The sequence below is a fragment of the Chinchilla lanigera genome, unplaced genomic scaffold (genome assembly GCF_000276665.1).
Source record: "Chinchilla lanigera isolate Chin_1 unplaced genomic scaffold, ChiLan1.0 scaffold00002, whole genome shotgun sequence".
In the NCBI taxonomy this organism is placed as follows: domain Eukaryota; kingdom Metazoa; phylum Chordata; class Mammalia; order Rodentia; family Chinchillidae; genus Chinchilla; species Chinchilla lanigera.
The window spans coordinates 48,260,995-48,281,964 of NW_004955403.1; the positions used below are offsets into that span (position 1 = coordinate 48,260,995).

Genomic DNA, 20,970 nt, shown 5'->3' on the forward strand with positions numbered 1-20,970 from the left:
AAGCTAGCCAGCCCGAAGGCTGGTGCTCCCCACCTTCTTGCTGTCTTGACAAGGGCTTCCCTCTGTGCCCGTCTGTGTCTTCCACCCGTCCACCGCCTTTGCACACTATCTTCACCACTGAGACCCCTTCAAACTCTGTGCCCATGTGGCCAGTTGCTCCCTGGGTCAGAACTTGAGTGGAGACTGTTCCTTCCCCTGCTTGGATCTGTCTGCTCTTTACTTTAATTGGTTAATTCTTCCTCAGCGTCCTCTTATGCACCTCATCCTCCTATGTGTCTAGAGCTGGTGCTCCTCTGTTGTATCTTCTCCCAGGGGAAGGCACCCCTGTGCAACCATCTTCACACACAACAAGCTGAAAGTCACTTGGATGTCGCACTTTCCTTTCCTCACACAGTGAAGCCTGGCCACTTTTGCCTCTGAAGGACCTCTCGAACCATCACCTTCTCTGCCTCCGTTGCCGCTGTGCACACTGACACCCTCGTATTTTATTTCTGACACGGAAAGACAGTTTGTATAGTGCAGTTGTTGCCATCATTTTTTAATACTGAGTTTTCTCTCCCAGGAATGTGGCATACTTTTTGCATATTTTACAGTCTTTTGTGCACACCAATAACACTTACCCTTTGATCACTATGAGAGTTGGACATTTATTAATTAATTAATTTTAGTACTTTTTTTGTTGTTGTTGTTGGTTAACAAAAAAAAAAGCAGAAATTACTCTGGCATTGTTTTTTAAAAAGCTGATTTAAGGAACTATAAGGTACACTGTGACCTTTCAGAAATAGTGTCTATCTTATCAGGTTGTTCTGTAGCTTAATAAACTAGTTCATAATCTATTCAATTAATACACAGAAGACACTGATCAGTGTCTGGCATGTAGTGCTCAATTAAAAAAAATTATTTTCATTATTAGATGTATTTCCAAGGCACTATTTGAAAATAATTGTTAGATAGTAATTAATCATTTACTTAATAGTAGAGTTGCTACTGAAAAGAATTGATTTTTTGTTTGTTTGTTTTGTTTTGTTTTGTTTTTCTGGTACCGGGAATGGAACTCACAACCTTGCGCTTGCCAGGCAGGCGCTGTGCCGCTGAGCTACATCCCCAGCCCCAAGAATTGATTTTTTTGCAAAACTTGTATTTCAGAGACATTGTGGTAGACAAAACAAGCTAAAGAGACAAACACATGAGATTACCCTAATTTACCTTTTGTATTGCATTACATCCTGAGAATCTAAAACACCTTTCCTCAGCAACACTCACACGTGAGCTGTCCCATTGCAGGAGACGTTCGGAATGACATTTACGTCACCCTGATCCATGGCGAGTTTGACAAAGGGAAAAAGAAGACGCCCAAGAATGTGGAGGTGACCATGTCCGTGTTCGATGAGGAAGGCAACCTCTTAGAGGTGCGTGGTGTCTCCTGGGACCCCCAGTGCTATCGCACGCTGCTTTACAATGTGATCGACTTCTGGCCTTATTCATTGTTCTCCATGTGGGGGTGGGTTTGGTTGTTGGCAAGGAAACCATAGAAAACCTGTGAAATTTGCCATTATCGAGGACCATGTTTACTAATGAGGCCATTTAGAGTCCTACTTCTCCTGGGCTAGGAAATAGCTCCAGCCACTGAGCATCGGGGAGAAGCCTTGACTGCATGGGTCCGCCGTCATTTTCAGTGATTCTTAAGCTTAGTCGTTTCCGCTGGTGCTTGAACAGGGTGGCATGGATACTCTACCACCTTGAAAGGCACCTCGCTTCCCAGTGGGCTAGTGGAGTCTGGGGAGGCTTACCCACTGTGGACCTGCCGAGCTCCGAGGGCCCTGGGGCAGAGGTCAGCTCTGCACTGATCTCTGCTTAATCATTAGGAGTCTGAAGCCCCAGAGAGAGAAGTTCCTTTGTCTGGAAAACATAGCAGTTAGAGGCAGAGCTGGTATGGATCCAGCCGTCCTGACTTCTAGTCTGTAGCTTCTCCAACTCTGGCAGCTTTCTGCCTGTACAGACAGACCACGTGGACAAGACTGGGAGGCCTTGATTCTGCCATTAAAGAGCAGGAAAGGTAGGGTAGTTACGGGAGGCCACCACCACCTCCACTGAAACCTCTGTCCTCATGGATGAGTCATAGCTACACTGTGGAATCTGAGGGTCAAACTCCTGGTCCACAGGATTCCTGGTCTTTGGACATAGGACTGTCCAAAGGACAAATGAGTGTCCTTTCGTAAAGGTCCTTGAGGGCACAAAGAGCTACAGTTCTCCTCTTCCCCATGGATGTTTCCATCTTTGAAGGAAGCAGATACCCAGTTTACTAAGCCAGGCCATGTTCTATATTAGAGGGATGAACAGTGCTGTGGACTATGGACAGAGCCTTTGAACTCTCTGAGTCCAAGTACATATCCTCTCCTGGTTGCTCATTTCCTAGCTTTGCTAACCGGCTAAGAAGCGCCTCCATCAAGTCCTTGTTCTGCTGATCTGGGTGATTCGTTCCTCAGGAAAGGCATAGCCCCGGGTTTGAACGAACATGCCGAACCATTACACCAAGTCCCTAAAGCAGCACACAGCCAGTTGTGGTGTTGCCAGCCTGTAATCCCAGCACACTGGGAGGCTGAGGCAGGAGGATAGCAAATTCAAGCCCAGGCTGGGCATCTTAGCAAAACTGTCTCTCCCCAAAAAGGCCTGGGGATGTATCCCACTGTGAAGGCCCTGGGTTCAATCCCTGGTGTACCACAAAGGGGGGAAGGAAACGAGAGAAGGACAGGAGGGAGGAAATAAGGAAGGAGAGAGCACATTTGTATACTTAAGCCCTTTAAAAAGAGTGGTAGAAATTCAGTCCTGCTGTACTTTTCAGCCCCCATAATTGTATGCCAGCTTGTATGCCAGTATAAGGTGTGCACTCAGCATACCGGGGTGGGGACTCAGGCATAGCATATGAAGTACTCTTAATTTTCAAGACGGAAGTGTCTGCTCCAAATTTTTTCTTTCCATCCAAGAAAGCGATTCATCCTGGTGCTGGATACGAGGGCCTGTCGGAATACAAATCAGTGGTCTACTACCAAGTCAAGCAGCCCTGTTGGTATGAGACTGTCAAGGTAAGCATTCGCTGTTCGTCACTTCTGTCGTCTAGTGAACTTCACTTACGTGCCTGTCTTCATTTTGCTCCCCAATCACTCCAACCTTACCGGGAGTTTTAGATGCGCTAAATGAGTTGGTCATTGTCATTCTATGTCAGAGCATTCATCCTTAATAAACACAGCGCTCTTCACCAACATTCTTATGCACGAATATATAGAAATGTAAATGAGACACGTGGGGTTTTGTAACAAGGTAGAGGCCTACCACAGTGGCCCAAAACCCAATGGAAATTTCACACTCTGAGAGCAGTTTCCTAACATACTTTTTTCTTGGCCCCTACCCAAGGCGTCTGGACTTCTTTACAGTTTAAAAGACATTTTTACAAATTCCGAAGTGCTCCTCAGATGAGGCATCTCCTTTGGGCCCACAGTGGCCTTGCATTGCATGTGACTAATCAAGCAGGGGTTGTAAACCCCTCTTTCTGACCCCGTAACTGGGTTTTAAAGGAGACATCTGAGATGCTGGAGCTCCTCTGTGTCAGATCCTGAATTGGAGGCACTTCTTCTCGGCATAATCACCCACTTCCTCATTCATCTTCCTAGCCAGACCAGGGGCTCTGGGTGGCAGTGGCCTGGGTGGCTGCGCCCCACCTTCTGATTGCCAGAGTCTTGGGAGTTCTTCACAGAAAACCAAAATGAAAATAAAGCCCCACCCCCAAACACAGCACTCTATCCCACTTCTGAACCAACTGTTGCAGCAGTCTTAGAGCTCATGTTTTGAATGATGCTGTTCATATAAATTCATTTTGTGTTTAAAGCGAATTATCTCAGGCATTGTGCATTCTCCAGAAATACATTTAGATACTTGCATAGTGTTCCATTATAGAATCACGCCATAGTTTATTGAACTATTTTCCACACGTTGGCTGCTCCTCTTGCCCGTGGCTCTATTTCCCTGTCCCCTCTCTGTATCTCAACAGCAGCCTCCTTTGTCTTTTCCTTCCCATCTAGACCCGGATTATTGCTGTATCATATACAACTTGCAGTCTGGAAAGGTTCTGCATGGATCTCAAAGTACTGACTGGTCCTTTCCCACTGAAGTATTAACTGTTTTATAATCGAGAAAATACTAGAAATTTATAGTATCTCCATACTCTGAATTCATGATAAACACCAAGCTAATCTCAGATTCTTGTATCTTACAGATAACTCAATCTCCTGTTAATGAAACCTTATATCAGCCTCACTCTGTATTTATGGCATAGTAAGATACTAAATTTGAATCTAACTATTGTTGTATATCTCAAAATATCTGGGAGCAAGAATTTTGAATATACTCACCAAAACGAAAGGATAAGGGAGGTGTACATGAATCAACTCTATGATGAAATATAATCATTATGCATGTACCAGAAACATAATAAAAATTTTTAAAAGAAAAGGTTTGAAGTAGAGATGTGTTACCTTGTTTTGATGATTGGGTAATGTATACGTGAATGGAAACGTCCTATTTTACCTCATAAGTACCTACGATGTTGTGTCAGCATCAATAAATTCATTAAAATTGGACCTCCTTCTGTAAAATGGGCCTTGGTTGCAAGGTACTGAGCATCTCTAAGCTGTTAACTCCTGTCATGCAGGTATTCATTGCTATAGAGGACGTCACACGCTGCCATATACGATTCACCTTCCGACACAGGTCATCTCAGGAATGTAAGTATTAGGAAAACTGTGACATAGATCTATTTTTAAAACATTTCCTTGTGCTCGACAGCGCTTTTGTGCTCCAGTTTGATGCCTGGAAACTAGAAGCTCGGCGACTTTATATTAGAATTTATTGGTGGAAGGGAAATCAGAAGAGTTTATCTTGCTGGGCTTCCAAAGTTTGTGTTGTGACTGTGTGTCAAGCGTGTCCGCCGTGTGTTCTCTGAACATGGACATTCTGTAAGACACGGGTAGGTGCTGTATGGCAAAAAAAAAGGTTGCACAGTTAATGAGGTGTAGGAAACTGTGTTTCCTCTGAGACAGTCCCAGTGTACCTTGCCACGCAGCCGAGATGTCCTGCAGCAAGAAAACCACTGGGTCTCTTGTTCCTCGCACTTGTCGTTTATCCCATGAAAGAACTGTTTCAAATGTTCAGTCCCAGTTCATGCAGTGGCTTCTCTCAAGTGGGAAACGAATAGAAAACTGATTGCTTTGAGCTGATGACAGCGCTTCTGCCAGGGTCTTGCTATCATTCAGCACAGTCCAGAAACAACCCTTTCGTCCAAAATGAGTGGACTGGACAGGTCCACGTGCCAGGCTGCAGGCAAAGCTCGGTATCTAACAGCCAGGAGGACAGTGCCATCCAGAGCCCCTGCGTCTAGCTAGGAAGATGAACCAGGAAATGGGTGATTGTGTCCAGAAAAGGCTGACTCCCACCACACGGGCGGAGTTGTGAGGGAGTACGAGGCAGAGCTCCTCACCCGATCTGCGTAATCATCATAATGTTTGTGACGTCTTAGCGGAGACTCGAGGGTGAGCAGAAGTTGGTCCGGGGAAGTGTGTGTTTGGAGATCCTAAGTGAGCTCAGCATGGGTAAAGTGGGAATAGTAGAGCGATAATATCTGGTTGATGGCGAATCCCTATAATCCCAGCACTGTAGAAGGCTGGGGTGTGGGGATCACAAGTTCAAGCCCAGCCTGTCAACTTAGAGCCTTAGCGAGACTCTGTCTCAAAATAAAATAAAAGAACTCGAGATATAGCTCAGTGTGGAGGCTCTGGGTTCGCTCCCCAGTACCAGAAATAATAATAATAGTAGTAGTATTATCTTGCTGAACTTTATGAAATTGCCATTTTTACAGTCTAAAAAAGTTCCGTATCAATCATTTCATATGGTTGTACATATGTCCTTGGTCTCTCTTCTGGGACTACATGCAGATACTAAAATCTGGATGTTCAAGTCCAGATAAAATAGTGTAATAGTTCCCTGTAACCCGTGTATCCTCTGCATCGCTTGTGATCCCTGATTCAGAGCAGTGCTGTGCACATAGTTGTCATGCTGTACTGTTTAGGGAACGATGACAAGGAAGAGGGTCTGTACGTGTTTCGTGCAGATGCAGCTATCCCAGCCTAACCGCATGGTCCACACCAGCAACAACATGAGATTACACCTACAGTCCCAGCACTCTGGGAAGCTGAGGTGGGACGTCACAAGTTTGAGCCCAGCCTGGGTAACTTAGTGAGACCCTGACTTAAAAGAAAAAACAAAAGGGGGTTGGGGGTGTAGCTCAGTGTGAAGGCCCTGGGCTCAATCCCAAGAAGGGGAGGAGGAACAGGAAATGCAAGAGGTGAGGGTGGCCTGGCCTTAGGTAGGGACAGAAGAGATGGAGAGAAAGGGAGAGGACAAACCCCACAGGAGTTTAGGATGCAGCGTGGGTATGGGTAGAGTCTGTGGCAACTCCAGCATTTCTGTTTTGGAGGATTCTGTGGATGCTGGGCCCACTTATTCGGGGATATAGGAAGAGGCACATGCTTGGAGTAGCAGCTAATTTCATCGTAGGGACCCGTGACACACGCAGGCTCACTATGCCTTTCTGACGTGTATTTGTTATAGTTTGATTGAGCATCACACTTCAGAGCAAATGTGACATTAGCTGTCCCAGCCATCGCCTCCTGGTGTTTTCCACACCACTCAGACACACATTTCTGTCTTTTCAGCCAGAGATAAATCAGAGCGACCTTTTGGGGTGGCCTTCGTGAAACTGATGAACCCCGACGGAACCACGCTACGGGACGGGAGGCACGACCTGGTGGTGTATAAGGTGCTGCTCACAGAACAAGGTCCAGAGCAACCCAGAACGTATTATTCCCTTTGAAACTGGCTTCTAAGCCTCCTTCAGGGGTACACCTACAATAACATCAGAATCCTGTCATGAGCTATATGCGTTTATCCATTGAAGTCTAGAAATCCAGCAGGTTCTCATCATATACACTGTGTGCTTTCCGGTCCCTCCATGGGAGCGAGTTGCATTATTATTAGGCCTTGGAAAAGCATCTCACCCACATGCCAAGAGCTGCTGTAACCCCGAGTAGGGAAAGGGACAGCTTCCTCTGCTCTGTATCACCCCAGGTGGTAGGCAGATCCCAGTGGGGCCTGGTTAGATGGTGGTGGGCATTGCAGAATGTGGTTTGCGTATCACCATGGACCAGGCACCATTCCTGTGTTTGCGGGACCTCGCTTCCTTTCCTGGTGTGTGTATTTCCATCCTTTCCTTCTACCATTGCTGAGTTGTTGCATCTGCTGAGATTGTAAAGTATAAAGTCGATGCTAGGAGATCTCATGCATCCAGGAATATCTGGGGCAGGAGGAGGCTACACAAGTGTCAGCCCTCAGAAATGCATCCACCTGAAGAATGTTTTCCATAACATTGCCATCATTTGTAATTCTTCTAGAAGGCATAGCAAACTATTTCTCTCTCCCTCACCCCAAGGAAGTATAGCATTGACCATTTGTACGTTCAAGAGGATGAAATAATCCAACCATAATTCTGTAATATACTTACTTCTGGCAGAGACTAGGTTAGTCTAGCTTCTGGTTTACAACATACTCTATTTTCATCCTGTGTAAAAATTACTTCTGGGCTCAAATTTAGCCAAAAGATATCACAGTGCCTGGGTTGGTGAGGTCGTGAGTATAAACTGAGGAAACCATGCATCTCGGGTGGCCCTGCCCTGGATCCGGTGGAAGCTCTCTCACGTGTGTGTAGGAGCTGCTGCCTGTTGTTTGGTGTCTCTGACACGCTTCCTCTTCAGGGTGACAACAAGAAAATGGAAGATGCTAAGTTCTACCTGACGCTGCCGGGGACCAAGATGGAGATGGAAGAAAAGGAGCTCCAGGCATCCAAAAACCTGGCCGTCTTTACCCCCAGCAAGGACAGCACCAAGGACAGTTTTCAGATTGCCACCCTCATTTGCTCCACAAAGCTCACCCAGAACGGTAGGCATGGGGATGACAGTGACACACAGGAGCTTTCTGCCTCAGCCTCCGGGCTCCCTGGTCAGGCTTATGGGGCCGGGCCACGTGGGCCAAGTCTTTGGAGGCGGGTGCTGCACAGCTGGGTTCTGCTGCGTGCTCCTCAGTGATGTTCTAGGTTGTGCTGATCTAATCAATGCTGCTTCCCAATTTCTCTGTCCATGTTTCCTTCCTTCCTTCAACAAGAATCCCAGGGACATGCTCTGAGAAGAGGCAGCAGGAGGGCCTGGTAGGAAGAGGAGAGTGCTGGCAAGGACAGAGTCAGTCTGCTGCCCAGTGGAGGTGCCAGAGAGCAGGGATTCCTGTTATCATTCATTCCTTCTCTTCCTTCCTTTCCTTCCTTCCTTCCTTCCTTCTTCCTTCCTTGTTTCTTCTTATTATTTATGCTTTTGGATGCAGACTCTGTGTCTGTAGCCCAGGTGAGCCTTGAACTCACAGTCCTCTGGCTTAGCCTCCTGAGTGCTGGGCTGTCCACATGCGCCTCCTGCCCAGCAGTTTTTCTTTCCCCTGTGTGTTCTTTCCTTTTCTATTTTATCCAAGAATTCAAGACTTTTTCATAAAATCGCTGAATAGCTCAAATAGGGCTTCATTTTTCTTTCTCCTTCAAACCTGCTGTCAGTTGTAGCCTCGCTGTGCACCGCGGGGCACGTGGTACCCATCAGCGACTTCTTAGTCCTTTAACCTGCAGCACGCGAGGAAGGAGGACTGCAAATCGGAAGTGAGCCTGGGCCATGGAGTGAGGCCCTGCCTTTTAAAAAAGAAAAGAAAGAAGAAAAAAAAGAATATGGAGTCCTACTGAATATTGCAAGCCAAAAATGTCCTGCCTTAGAAATTCTGTATTCCCTGTGATGTGTAGACCGTCAGTCCCTTTGGCCTTGTGGGTGACTTGGGTGAGGTACCTGCAGGTGTACAGCCTTACAAAAGGCAAAGATGGACCAAATAATTCCAGTGATGGCGAGCCTTTAGAGCTTTCCGTGATAACAAACAGGGGCTGTAGCACATGGGTCAGAGGTTTGCCACATGATAGACCACGAGCTGCACTGAAGGGTCAGATCTGGGCTGCTGGTGGGAAGGGGTCAGTCGTGGCTGGCTAGAGAATAGGGATGGGGTTTCTACTTGGAGAAACCTGGACTTAACAGAGTGAAGGAGGGGCAGATCCATAGGGGAAAGTAAGAACTCGCTCATCAGAAATGAAGCCAGAAAACTTTATGAGCTTCGTGGAAGACATGACAATGTTGTACCAGTCACATAACCGTGGTTAAGAAGAAGAGGTGGCATAATAAACTGCTAATAGGTGCTCAAAGGGTCCAATATATGTGAAAAATGAATGTGACTTAGAAATTGAACCTTGGTAACAATGATTTATGTCCGAGCATGTTTCCCTGTATTTATAGTAGGAAAATACTAGACACAACCCCAATGTCCAGTAGTTAAGACCAGTTTGAATTTCATGATTTTATTAATTTATACTTTTATAATTAAATGATAAAATATACATAGCTGGTAAATGCTAAATTTAAAACATAGTCAAGGACATGGCATTTTTTTTTTAATCACATCCCTGTTTTGTTTAAATCTGTGGGGACGATTTGGAGTCAGACTCCTGGAAATCAATGGGTACTCAAGAAGAGAGACAGCATTCATTGTACGTCTAACAGGTTATCTTTCCGGACTGGAGATCAAAGATGAACAGGGAATAAGAATTTGTAAAATTAACTGTAGTAAAAAGGAAAAGGAATTCTGGCAGTGGGAAAGATCACCACTTGGCAAAGGTATTGTGAGTGGGAGAGGACTGGCTGTCTGTTCAGGGGACAGTTGTGAAGGGCTCCTGGGTTTGCTGGAAATCAGAGAGAACCAGTGTCATTTATTTGGGGAAAGGAAGAGCTGAAGATCATGAATAGCCATCAGCGGGATGGAGGGGACAGCGTTCCCTGGCACTGAGTCCAAGGCCCTCTCCACAGCTGAGGGTCACCGTGCAGGCTCAGGAGACCACCAGACAAACCCCAGGCACTAATTACAAATTTATCTTGTTGGCTCTTGTGTTTACTGACTGATTTAATTTGTTTCAAAAAACCCAGAAGAGACCAGTTTGTATAGAGCTGTTTGGTGCATGGCCTGGATGCGGGGTGAGAACGGTTTGTGGTCCAGGGAGAGAAAAGAGATCTCAGGCTGTGCAGGAGGAAGCCTGGTCCCAGGTGACTCCCACACACCAAGTCACCTTACTCTCCGCACCCTGGGACGAGAGGGCACTGAGACACCTCTTACCATTCCCAAATTAATGACCACAAAATTTTAAGCACTGACCGCAGGAACTTTGCTTTGATCTACACCCACAGCCATTTTTAGTTGCTTTTTTTTTTTAATTTTGAGACAGAGTCTTGCTAAGTTACCCAGTCTGGGCTAGAACTTGCTATCCCTCTGACTCAGCCTCCCAGAGTGCTAGTATTACAGGTGTGCGCCACCACCCTGCTCAAAAATCAGATTTTGCACTGGGGAGACTGATGCAGGGGAATTGCAGGTTTAAGGCTGGTGTGGGCTGTGTAGTGAGACCCTATCTCAAACAACAACGAGAAAGATCGAATTTATTTGTGTATTTACTGGTCCTAGTGATTGAACCCTCAAGCAGGCTAGACGAATGCTTTATCGCTGAGCCACATCCCCAGCTCTTTTTATTTATTTTGATGCAAGCTTTCACTAAGTTGCCAGGCTCGCCTCAAACTTAGGTTGCTTCTGCCTCAGCCTCCTGAATAGCTGAGTTACAGCCATGTGCCAATACGCCTGGAAGAAATTAAACTGAGGCAAGAGGATCGCAAGTTTGAGCCCAGCCTGAGCAACGTGGCAAGGTCCTGACTCAAAGTACACAGTACAGAAGGGCTGAGAGCGTGGAGCAGTGTAAAGGCCCCGGGTTTCCATCCCCAGTACTGAAAAAAAAAGAGAAAGAAGAGGAGGAGCGTGGAGAGGGGGATGAAGGGAGGAACAGGATAGGAGCAAGTGGGAAGGAAAATACAAAAGAAAGGGCAGAAAAAGATTCATTTTTCAAGTGGACAGTATTTTGCCTGAGCTGTGTGATAGGATTTGGCTTTGCAAACATATTTGTATCTCCAAAGCTCATAGTCTATCCTTACATGTCTTTTCTTGTTTAATTATGTGGCCTCTAACTCTCTCCCACCAGTATTACTTCCCTGAGCTTGGCGATTCTCATTCCCTCGCTGTTCTTCATAGCTTTATCACATGGTCATACCCCTAAAATCTGTGCAGTGTTACTTGCTTTGTCACCACTTCCTATTGCTGCAAGCCTGCTTCTGAATTTGCTTGTCTGCTTGTTTCTCTGAAGAACTCTGAGGGAGGTGAGACATCAACTTGTGATTCGGTTGTATTTCTAGTACCCTCTAGCAGTTATGTGACCTGTAACAAGTAATTTGATGTCACAAAGACACAAATTTCCTCATCCAAAAAAATGGAAAAAATAAAGTTCCTGCAGTGCCGTTAAGGCAGTGAAAGAATTAATTAGCATACTACAGATAAATTCCTCCTCGCCCTGAATCCACCCAGCCACAGGTAGTGGGGAGGGAAAAAGTGAGCAAGGCAGCAAAAGAAAGACAGGAAGGTTACTCAGGACACGAGTGCTTTGCTTTCCCCCAGGACTGGGGATTGAACCCAGGGCCTTTGCACTGAGCTACACTCACAGTGCGCCCCTCCCCCTTTTGAGATGGGGTCACAGTAAGTTCCCCAGACTGGCCTTGTACATACTTGCAGTCCTCCTGCCTCAGCCTCCCAAACAGTTGAGATTACAGCCATGCCCCACCGCCCTTGGCTCCGTATCACTGCTTCCTACATTTACTTTTTTATGATTATAATGTCATTGTTTCAAAACTGTGAGTTCTAGTCAGATATTATTTTATGTTCCTGTTGATTAGCAGTTAATTTTTTTTTTCTCTTTGAAGAATGAAAGAGGATCACAAAGTTTTCCCTGGCAGAGATAGGAAAAAGAACAGATAAGGCATTCTTTTTTTATTTTTTTATTTATTTTTTTTTTTTTTGGTTTTGGTTTTTCTCCGGTACCAGGAACCGAACTCACGACCTTGCACTTGCCAGGCAGGCGCTTTTGCCACTGAGCTAAATCCCCAGCCCCCAGATAAGGCATTCTTGAATGAGCTACCATCAAAAGCAGTTGTAGCTGCATCCTGAAGTGGTCTGGATTGCTCCTTCTAACATCTATGGTTTGTCATCCTTCTTTCCAGTTGACCTGTTGGGATTGTTAAATTGGCGTTCCAACTCCCAGAACATTAAACACAACCTAAAGAAGTTAATGGAGGTGGATGGAGGAGAGATTGTTAAGGTATGTTTATATCTTTGTATCTAGGACTCTACCTAATATATAATTCATTCAACCTATTAAACCAGCCGTTGTCACTATAAGGCTTGTTACCTATATTGCTAAGCAACTGTGCTGCTATTTAAGAAAATGCTATTTTTAAGCCTGTTCTGTTGAGACCTAATTGTCCCCAAATTTCTACAGCTTGGAGCTGAATGACTGCGCTCAAATAACGTATCTTTCTTATCTTCAGTTTTTGCAAGATACACTAGATGCACTTTTTAACATTATGATGGAAATGTCAGACAATGAAACATACGACTTCCTTGTGTTTGATGCGTTGGTAAGCAATTAAATGTATTACCTACTATTTCTTACCCAGTGTTTATTCTCACTGCTGTGTAGTTTTCTGTGTCAGCTGCATGTTCACCTCTCAGTGACTTCTTTTCTCTGGATCATTTAGAAGTAATTGCCATAAATCTGCTTTTGCATAAATATTTGTGCACATCATCAGGGTTTCTTTAGGCTAAATTCCTAGAAGCAAAATTAGAAACAAAGAACTTATTTTCCGGGCCTTTATTTCTTTGTTTTCTTTTAGATCTCACTTTTCAGCATGCTTTCACTTTCATGGGGAAATCAAAGTGTTTAGTTAAGGTAGAAAGCAAGAAGCCGCTTAACTCACTCTGCCATTGTCTGATCAAAACCTAGGAGATATGTGTGACCAGCAAGGGCGTGGCGTGGTCTAGGTATTTGCCCTCCTGTGTTCAGGTGAGGGAGGCTGAATTCTCAGGTCAGGGAAGACATTCAATTAGCATCATTAGGTGCCATGTGCAGCCCAGCAGACAATTGAATTTGTCGCACAAAACACTGAAACCCATTCTAAGGACTGAAATCAGACCAGGGGTAAGTGATGGTCAGAATCTGGGAAGAGCAGAGGTGTTGGTGGAAGCCATGGACACCTCCATAGCAACCATCATTTCTTCCTGTTTGGGGAAAGTTCAGGGAAATTTGACTTGAGTATGACAGCTGAGGAGCAAGGTAAGCGCAGCTGTGGCTCGCTCACCATCTTGGAGAAATCGGTAAGTTCAGCAAGCGATCAGGACATTAAAGATGTAAGGGGAAGGTGGAGTCAGATTTCTGAGAAAGGGAGACTGTGGGTAATGAACTCAGTAGCACGAGGTCTGCAGATCCATCCCTGTGGGACAGAGCAGCTGGCCATGGGCCCATGTGCAAGTCCTAGGTGCCTTTTTCCCTGCAGAATTCCGTCATGTGTAGGTGCAACGTGGTGATTTGTAGATTACGTACTTCGCAACCGTAAGAGCTAACGTGAGGGGAGAATCAGGAGACAAAACTCTGGTGAAGTTCAAGTTGTTGGGGATACTTGTGCTGCACTCAGGATAAAAATGTCATGGGCTGTGCTCCCTGTGGTAGCACATACACCAGAAATGTCACAGACCATTTCATTAGCTGTGTCCTTGGGTTAGCCATTATTATTCCCATAGATAACCCGTCTCCATATCCTCCTCCTGCTGTGCTGTTTTGAGCCCAGACTTAAGTTACCTGTGCATGACTATTCTCCCTTTGACACAGTAGCTCCCTGAGGCCAGAGATCCTGGTTTGTATTGCTTCATTTATACCAGTGATGGCGAACCTGTTGGAGCTTTCAGTGATACAAACAGCCCACTGCGGCACATGTGCCATAGGTTCGCCGCCACTTTCTTATACCGTGCACTGCAGTGCCTGACGCATAATAGTTCCTGCTTCCATGTTAATTAAATATAAACCACAAGACTTGACTTTGGTTCTGTGATAATAGAATAGGAATGTTGTAGAAATGATCCAGAGAGAAAAGAAGTCACTGAGAGGTGAACATGCAGCTGTTGACAGAGTGCCTGAGATTGTACAGGGCTGCCATTGATATTTTTCTGCTTTGGCAGGTATTTATTATTTCACTGATAGGAGACATCAAGTTCCAGCATTTTAATCCTGTACTTGAAACCTACATTTACAAGCACTTCAGCGCCACTTTGGCATATGTGTAAGTATGACTCCAGAGACCTCCATGCAGTTGGATCATTGAATTTGTGCTCCTAAAGCTGGAGTTTTGAAAAAAATGCAAGGAACCTAAATTCTTGTTTTTTTGGTACCGGGAATTGAACTCAGGACCTTGTGCTTGCCAGGCAGGCACTTGTGCCACTGAGCTATATCCCCAACACAATGAATCTAAATTCAGTGAAGTGGCTTTGAGTACAGAACCTGCTAAGTATTCTAGCCTCTGAAGGAGGCATCTGGTTCTGACCATTCCCTCTAGACAAGGCTGTACCTCTCTAACAATCCAGAAAAGTAGTGGTTGAAGCCAGTTAGGAGCAGACTGAAGGTCAGGTGGCCAAACTCAACATCTTAGGAGTTGGAGGTCGGCGAGATGGGTGCAGTACCAGTGGGGTCAAACAGTGAATTAAGCAAGACCAAGTCTGATGGAAGAACCGGGCATGCTCTCAGCCCCACTCCACAGCGGTGTGTGGAATCAATTAGCCATGGGATGTAAGATTTGATTTTTCTTCCTTTTGTGTAAAAGGAAGCAGTTTCTGTGTTTCTTATAGTGCAGTCTTCTTTCTACATTTGGTTTATGAAGCCCTGAATGAAGAAAGCAACTGATGTTCGCTGTGTTTCTCCCTGGTGTGCTCAGGTCACCCTGGTGCATGTGGCCTGTCACCCCCACCTCCTTGCATTGCAGTCATGGTACAGACCAATGCAATAAACAGTGCCAGGACTGTAGCGTGGGTTGGTAAACAGTCTTTTGGACAATGACTTGTGCTGATTGCTGCTGGCTGATGTGCCCAGTCACGTCATTGATCTCTGGTTTCTTTCCTAAACTGAACAAACACGATGGTGCAGAAACACAAGTTCCATAAAGGCGGTGTCGTGTAGCATAGTCACCACCTAACATGATGGCCATGATGCCCCCTCGGTTGGGGAGGTGGCACTACACCAGTAATAGAGATCTTCCCAGCCAGCAGCCTCACTTTCCAAGTTGGCAGCAGCTACAAGTTAAATCTTTGTTAGCTATGGATCCTGGCTACACTAAGCCAAATGGGAGCCCCCAACTAGAAACAATCTCGATTTATCCGTGGCATTCAATTAATTCCACATTTCCTTTAGATTCTGTGCTAATTCTAGAAAAGCTCATAGATTCTCAGAAGAAAAGCTCACACTATCCAAGCCTTCCAAGGTCTGAGTTACCAGAAGATCAAGACCATCCATAGTCCAGGGACTGGAAAGACAAAGAACAATCTAAAATCCCAAAGGGTTTCGTCTGTAGACATGTTCAGAGCCATGGGTGTTCTGGAAATTCGGACTGGGCTTCGCTCCCCACACTCAGCGAAGTTCCCATCTGGCGCTGTATTTATGGATCGCAAAGGGTTGGGGCAGAATGGAGGGAACTATATCTGAAGGTGACTCCCCTAGGCTGTCATCATCACTCCTTCCAGGAGCATCTGAGGATGTCTGTCTTACGTGCCAGAGATGAAAACACCCTCACGCTTTGCAACCTTTCAGCTCTTTCATTGCTTGGTCCGTATTTTTAAGGAGGAAACTTTCCACCATTTGTAAGCAGAAGAAGGCACGTTCCAAACCGACACTGCAGATGACGAAACTAAATTGCAGAGGGGTTAGTTTGCCTGTGAAGGGCACGGTCTAAAGGACATAATGAGAGCTATGACTCCCACTTCCCAGTGTGCCTCCTCCTGCTCCACACAGTGTACCCCTCCCTCAGGGTGCCTACCAGGTTACCCATTTGCTTGAGTCTCCTTTTTTTTTTTTTTTTTTTAAGGAAACTCTCCAAGGTACTGAACTTTTATGTGGCTAATGCAGATGACTCCAGCAAGACAGAGTTGCTTTTTGCCGCTTTGAAAGCCTTGAAGTACTTGTTCAGGTTCATCATCCAGTCCCGAGTGCTGTACCTGAGGTAATGGTTCCCGGGGCTTGGGCCCATCGCTGCCCTCTCCACACCGTCTCCCTCACTCCTCATGCTTGTTTTCAGCTCTCTGAGCAGCTGCTCATGGATTTGCAGGTTTCATAACTTGAGTGCCAAAGATGGTGGTGGATGGTGGCCCCTTGGAGAAGGTCCGTGTGGGGTACCTGTGCGTCGGCAGAGTGCTGAGGAGTCATGACAGCAGGACTGAGGGATGCTGGGGGTTAAATGTGCTCACTGCTGGAAGCCTTTTTTTTTTTTTTTGTGATTACAGCTTTAGAGAGGCGACTTCTTGTGGCTAGTAAAGAGCTTGTGTTTGATTCCAAGTGTGGTAGGAAGCATGGAGGGGCTTCAGTTGAAAAGTGGTACAATCCGATTTATGTTCTAAATGATCATCTCCTCTCTTGTGTGGAAAAGGGGTTATGGCGGGCTCAGAGTGCAAGCCAGTGGCCACTTCACGTGCTGTTGCCATTCAAGTGTGGACGTGGTGGCTCTGCCTGAGGTGCAGATGAGAGAATGGCTGACAGGGAGGAGGAGCCCATGGGATGTGCCGTTGGATTTGATGGGGGCAGGCAGCCAGGGAAGGCAAGGACCACAGACAGCCTCAGGACTGGGGTGGCTGGTGGTGCTGTTCGCTGAAACTTGGAATATGAAGTGCCTAGCAGGACATCAGACGGCTTCTGTTCAGCTGTACTTTGAGATTCTCTAAGAACTAACTTCCAAATAAAATTCTTTTCTAATTCTGGCAAATGAGTGAATTGAGAATTACCAGTCACCTTCTGATGGAATAATTTTCTTAGTGGAGTTCTTACTCTGTGGTTACCATAAAAGGTGCAAATCCCTCTTCCATAATGCTTGGGATTAGAAGCATTTTTGGGTTTCAGATGATTTTGGTTTTGGATGATGTCTTAGGGACGAGATCCAAGTCTAAACACAGTGGATTTAGGTTCATACACATCTTACGCACGCAACTAGAGATATTTCATACAGTATGTTTTGTGTGCCTGCTTTTTGACTGAAACTGTCGCAGGTCAGGTGTGGAATTCTCCTCTCGTGGCATCATGTTGGTGCTCAAAAGGTTTTAGATTTTAGAGCATTTTGGGTTTTGGATTTTCAGATTGGGGATGCTTATGGTGTGTAGGTAAATGGAAGAGGCTCGTTTAAATGTACTTACATGTGTGTTTGTGTTTGAGTATAAAACTCTGACTTCATAATCCCTGCTCTTGACTGTTCAGTGTGGAAATTGCCACCTGGTGTGTACTCACGTACACTACTGTTAGACATCTACAAATTGGCCAAAGGCTTTTTGATTTCTTTTTGATTTGGGGAAAAGAATCAACGTTTGAGTTGATGGGCACATACTATGAGGAAAAGGAGGACACTTTAATCAGAGCAAGTCTGTGTCAGTGCCGTTGAAGACCCTGTGGTAGAAGAGATCAGCACCCAAGGTAGACAGAATGGATGTTGACTGCTTCTGTAGGCCCAGTGGGTTCAGAACCCTTCTGGGCTAAGGAGCTTCTGTACCCATTGTCTGCAACCTCAGCTCATAGGATCAAGGCTTGATTAGGTGAGAGAGGGTCTTGCTGAGTTATTGAATTGCCCAGACTGGCCCTAAATTTGTGATCCTCTTGATTCAGCCTCCTAGAATGCCAGGATTAAGGGTGTGCACTCTCTGTAGCCATTCATCACAGAATGGATGTGGAAGGAAGGAGGGATGCTGAGGAGAGAAGGTGATGGGTGTGTGTGTTGGGGACGTTTGCTGGAGTCCCTTACACACTGGACCTTCTGCTAATGAGCCGAGAAGGCAGGCAGCCAGAGTTCCCCTATTGCATCAGGCACTGTGACTTTCTGATGTTCTCTGTCCTGCTGGAAGTGCCCATCAACCATTGGCTGGACTGCCTCTCCCTACTCAGGGCCTCTCAAATCCCTTCCAGCAAGTCCTTACCGATGGGCTGATCTTCACTGACCAATAGGAGAGCCCTGTGTTAGGGCCTTGCTTACAGATGGCCACCCTGCTCTTCTCTAGGAAGTAATGTCCATTAACTCTATTGAGGTAGATTCTGGTCCCTCCAAAACCACCTTAGGGTGCCCCATGAGACATCTCTCTACACAGTAGGAAGAGGTACCTAGTGAGGCATTGACCTCCGGTATTGTTTTCATTTTGGTTTTCTGGGTTTTGTTGTTTTTTTTTTGAGGCCACAAATCTATTTTAAAATTTCTTTTAAAGATGGGAAACTCTGACTACTTTTCTCTTCTTGCTTTTAAGATTTTATGGCCAGAGTGAAGATGGAGATGAATTTAATAACTCAATCCGCCAGTTATTTCTCTCCTTCAATATGTTAATGGACAGGCCTCTGGAGGAAGCCGTCAAGATCAAGGTCCGCTTGGGGTCCTCGTGGGTAACTCTGTAAGGCTGTGGGTAAAGATGAACTTAGAACTAGCTGAGGCTGGAGAGAAACAGAGCGAATCATGCTTCATGGGAAGCATGTGTGTCTTCGTAGGACTTAACAGCAAGTAAAGATTTAGTGGCAGTTTGCAAAAGATAAGCTACCTGTTTAGAAGCCAAAAGAATAGCTGTTATAACCATTGTGGCACCCCTGCGTCCACCAAACTGATCCCCATGCTGGAACAAGGGATCGTTTTCTATTTCTTATTTGTCTCATTACTGCCAGAAGCACAAAGTTACCAGTGTCTTCAGCAGCAGCAATTTTGTAAAAACATAACATAGCAATTTTGTGAAATAAATGGTTTAAACTTTATCATATAACCCTTGTTCTTTATGTAACTATGTGAGAACTGGGGCTGGGGATTTAGCTTAGTGGCACAGCGCCTGCCTGGCAAGCGCGATGTCGTGAGTTTGATTCCCGGTACTGGAAAAACAAACAAACAAACAAACTGTAGCTATGTGAGAAAGACTTCCAGAATTTACCTCCTTAGAAAAATAATTCCAAATGAGTAGGACACAGGATTATCGAAATGGATCAACTCCTCCTCATAGGGAGGAGGAGGGGCTGTGTCTCCCCTACTTTCAGGAGAAAGGTTTTAGGAGGTTGTGTTTGGCAACGTGAGCTTTTTCCTCTTCATCACGAGGGCATCTGCATCCAGTTCCCTGTCTAAGATCCCAGCGCAGCCCTTTCTACCTGGGATCCAGCAGGAAGTTCTGTATTTGTCTTGTTCAGCAGCTGAATTTGCCTTTGGTGCTTTTCGTACAGGGGGCAGCTTTGAAGTACCTTCCTAGCATCATCAATGATGTCAAACTGGTGTTCGATCCCACTGAGCTCAGGTAAGTGCCACAAGACGATTTATTTCCCGCTCTCGCGGCAGCAGTCCCCTGCTTGGTGGGGACCGGGGCGCTGCACATGCTGTCATTGTCCTAGCAAGAATTAGTGGAGCCCTTTTTGTGCTGAGTTCCTGCGGTAGATACAAAAGAACACACAAAGCCTACCTTGAGCGAAGTTTGCACTTTCTCTGGGGAAAAAAGACAAACAGACATAAAATTAACTCCAAAGGAAAGTACATAATAACACGCTTCCAGCCCTTCATCTAAGTACCCGGGAATGCAAAGTCAGGCTGCAGTTGGCGTTGGCGTGGAGTTGGCCAGAAAAGGCCTCTCGTGGAAGCTGAGCGTTGAGCAGGCCTGGGAAGCCGTGATGGACGTGGGTGTGCTTTCCATCTGTGGAGCAGGCATGTGTGGCCCTGGGGACATTCTCGGGCCTGGGGCCATTTCAGAGTTTTCCAGGTGACCTTCCCCACGCCCGGCTCTCACAGTGGAGGAGGAATATTTGTCAGGACGCCTTTGCTTTGGCAGAATGAGAATGCTGACCCTGGGCTTTCTCTCTCAGCGTGCTCTTCTGCAAGTTCATCCAGAGCATCCCAGACAACCAGTTAGTGCGGCAGAAGCTCAACTGCATGACCAAGATAGTGGAGAGCAGCCTTTTCCAGCAGTCGGGTGAGTCTCCACTGAACAGCCGCTTCCTGGACTGCCAGTCCTGTTTCTCAGCGCTCGCTTCCTCGCCTTTGTAATTTTAAATGTCAGTCATGCCCTTGCCGCTTTGTCAGTACTTGAGGACCTCTGAGGCACCGGTTTTAAGAAGCCGAAGCCAGTTTAGCGGTTCCCATAGTTACAGGAAGAGCACAGTCCTGTGTTAAAACTTGAATTAGAAAAGTCAGCAGGTGGTTCATTAATTAGAGACCTTTGTTCTCAAAAGAGGAACTCCAAACAGTGACAAGCAAGTAAGACAGGTGACTTTTAATCAGATCTACTTTCTTTGACCTGTGCTTAGTGCATAAACTTGCCCACCAGGAGCCAGGGCGGGCAGAGATGTGGCACTGTGCAGCTCAGGGGGCTGATTATGGCTTCTCTTCGCAAATCTGTTCAGTGACGTCATACAGGTGTATTTACACAGAAATTGGCCACCACTATCCATCGGGGATTTTTAGGATGAAGGAAGCCAGATTACTGGTATCCATTGGGAGGGTGCACAAGGGAGAGAAATCTCTTACTCCTTACGCTCACGCTATTACTGTAGTAAGGTTTCTTTTTGTAAATAGAATGGAACACGCAGCCACCAAGTCTGAATCGGTGTGCTCTTGCCCTTCTTTTGAA

The 20,970-nt window shown here is 45.9% G+C and overlaps 1 protein-coding gene across 4 annotated transcripts in view; it reads left to right on the top strand.

The window, feature by feature from the left end:
- Positions 1-20,970, top strand: part of Dock5 (dedicator of cytokinesis 5) — a 191,603-nt gene that overhangs the window by 114,379 nt on the left and 56,254 nt on the right. For all 4 annotated transcript variants that reach the window (XM_013514062.1, XM_005373711.2, XM_013514069.1 and 1 more), the window contains exons 14-25: positions 1,285-1,409; positions 2,985-3,083; positions 4,706-4,778; positions 6,765-6,868; positions 7,860-8,043; positions 12,321-12,418; positions 12,648-12,737; positions 14,332-14,432; positions 16,224-16,358; positions 18,631-18,742; positions 19,577-19,647; positions 20,207-20,313. In XM_013514062.1, the coding sequence (XP_013369516.1) occupies positions 1,285-1,409; positions 2,985-3,083; positions 4,706-4,778; positions 6,765-6,868; positions 7,860-8,043; positions 12,321-12,418; positions 12,648-12,737; positions 14,332-14,432; positions 16,224-16,358; positions 18,631-18,742; positions 19,577-19,647; positions 20,207-20,313 (1,299 nt within the window). The remainder of the gene's footprint in view (positions 1-1,284; positions 1,410-2,984; positions 3,084-4,705; positions 4,779-6,764; positions 6,869-7,859; positions 8,044-12,320; positions 12,419-12,647; positions 12,738-14,331; positions 14,433-16,223; positions 16,359-18,630; positions 18,743-19,576; positions 19,648-20,206; positions 20,314-20,970) is intronic.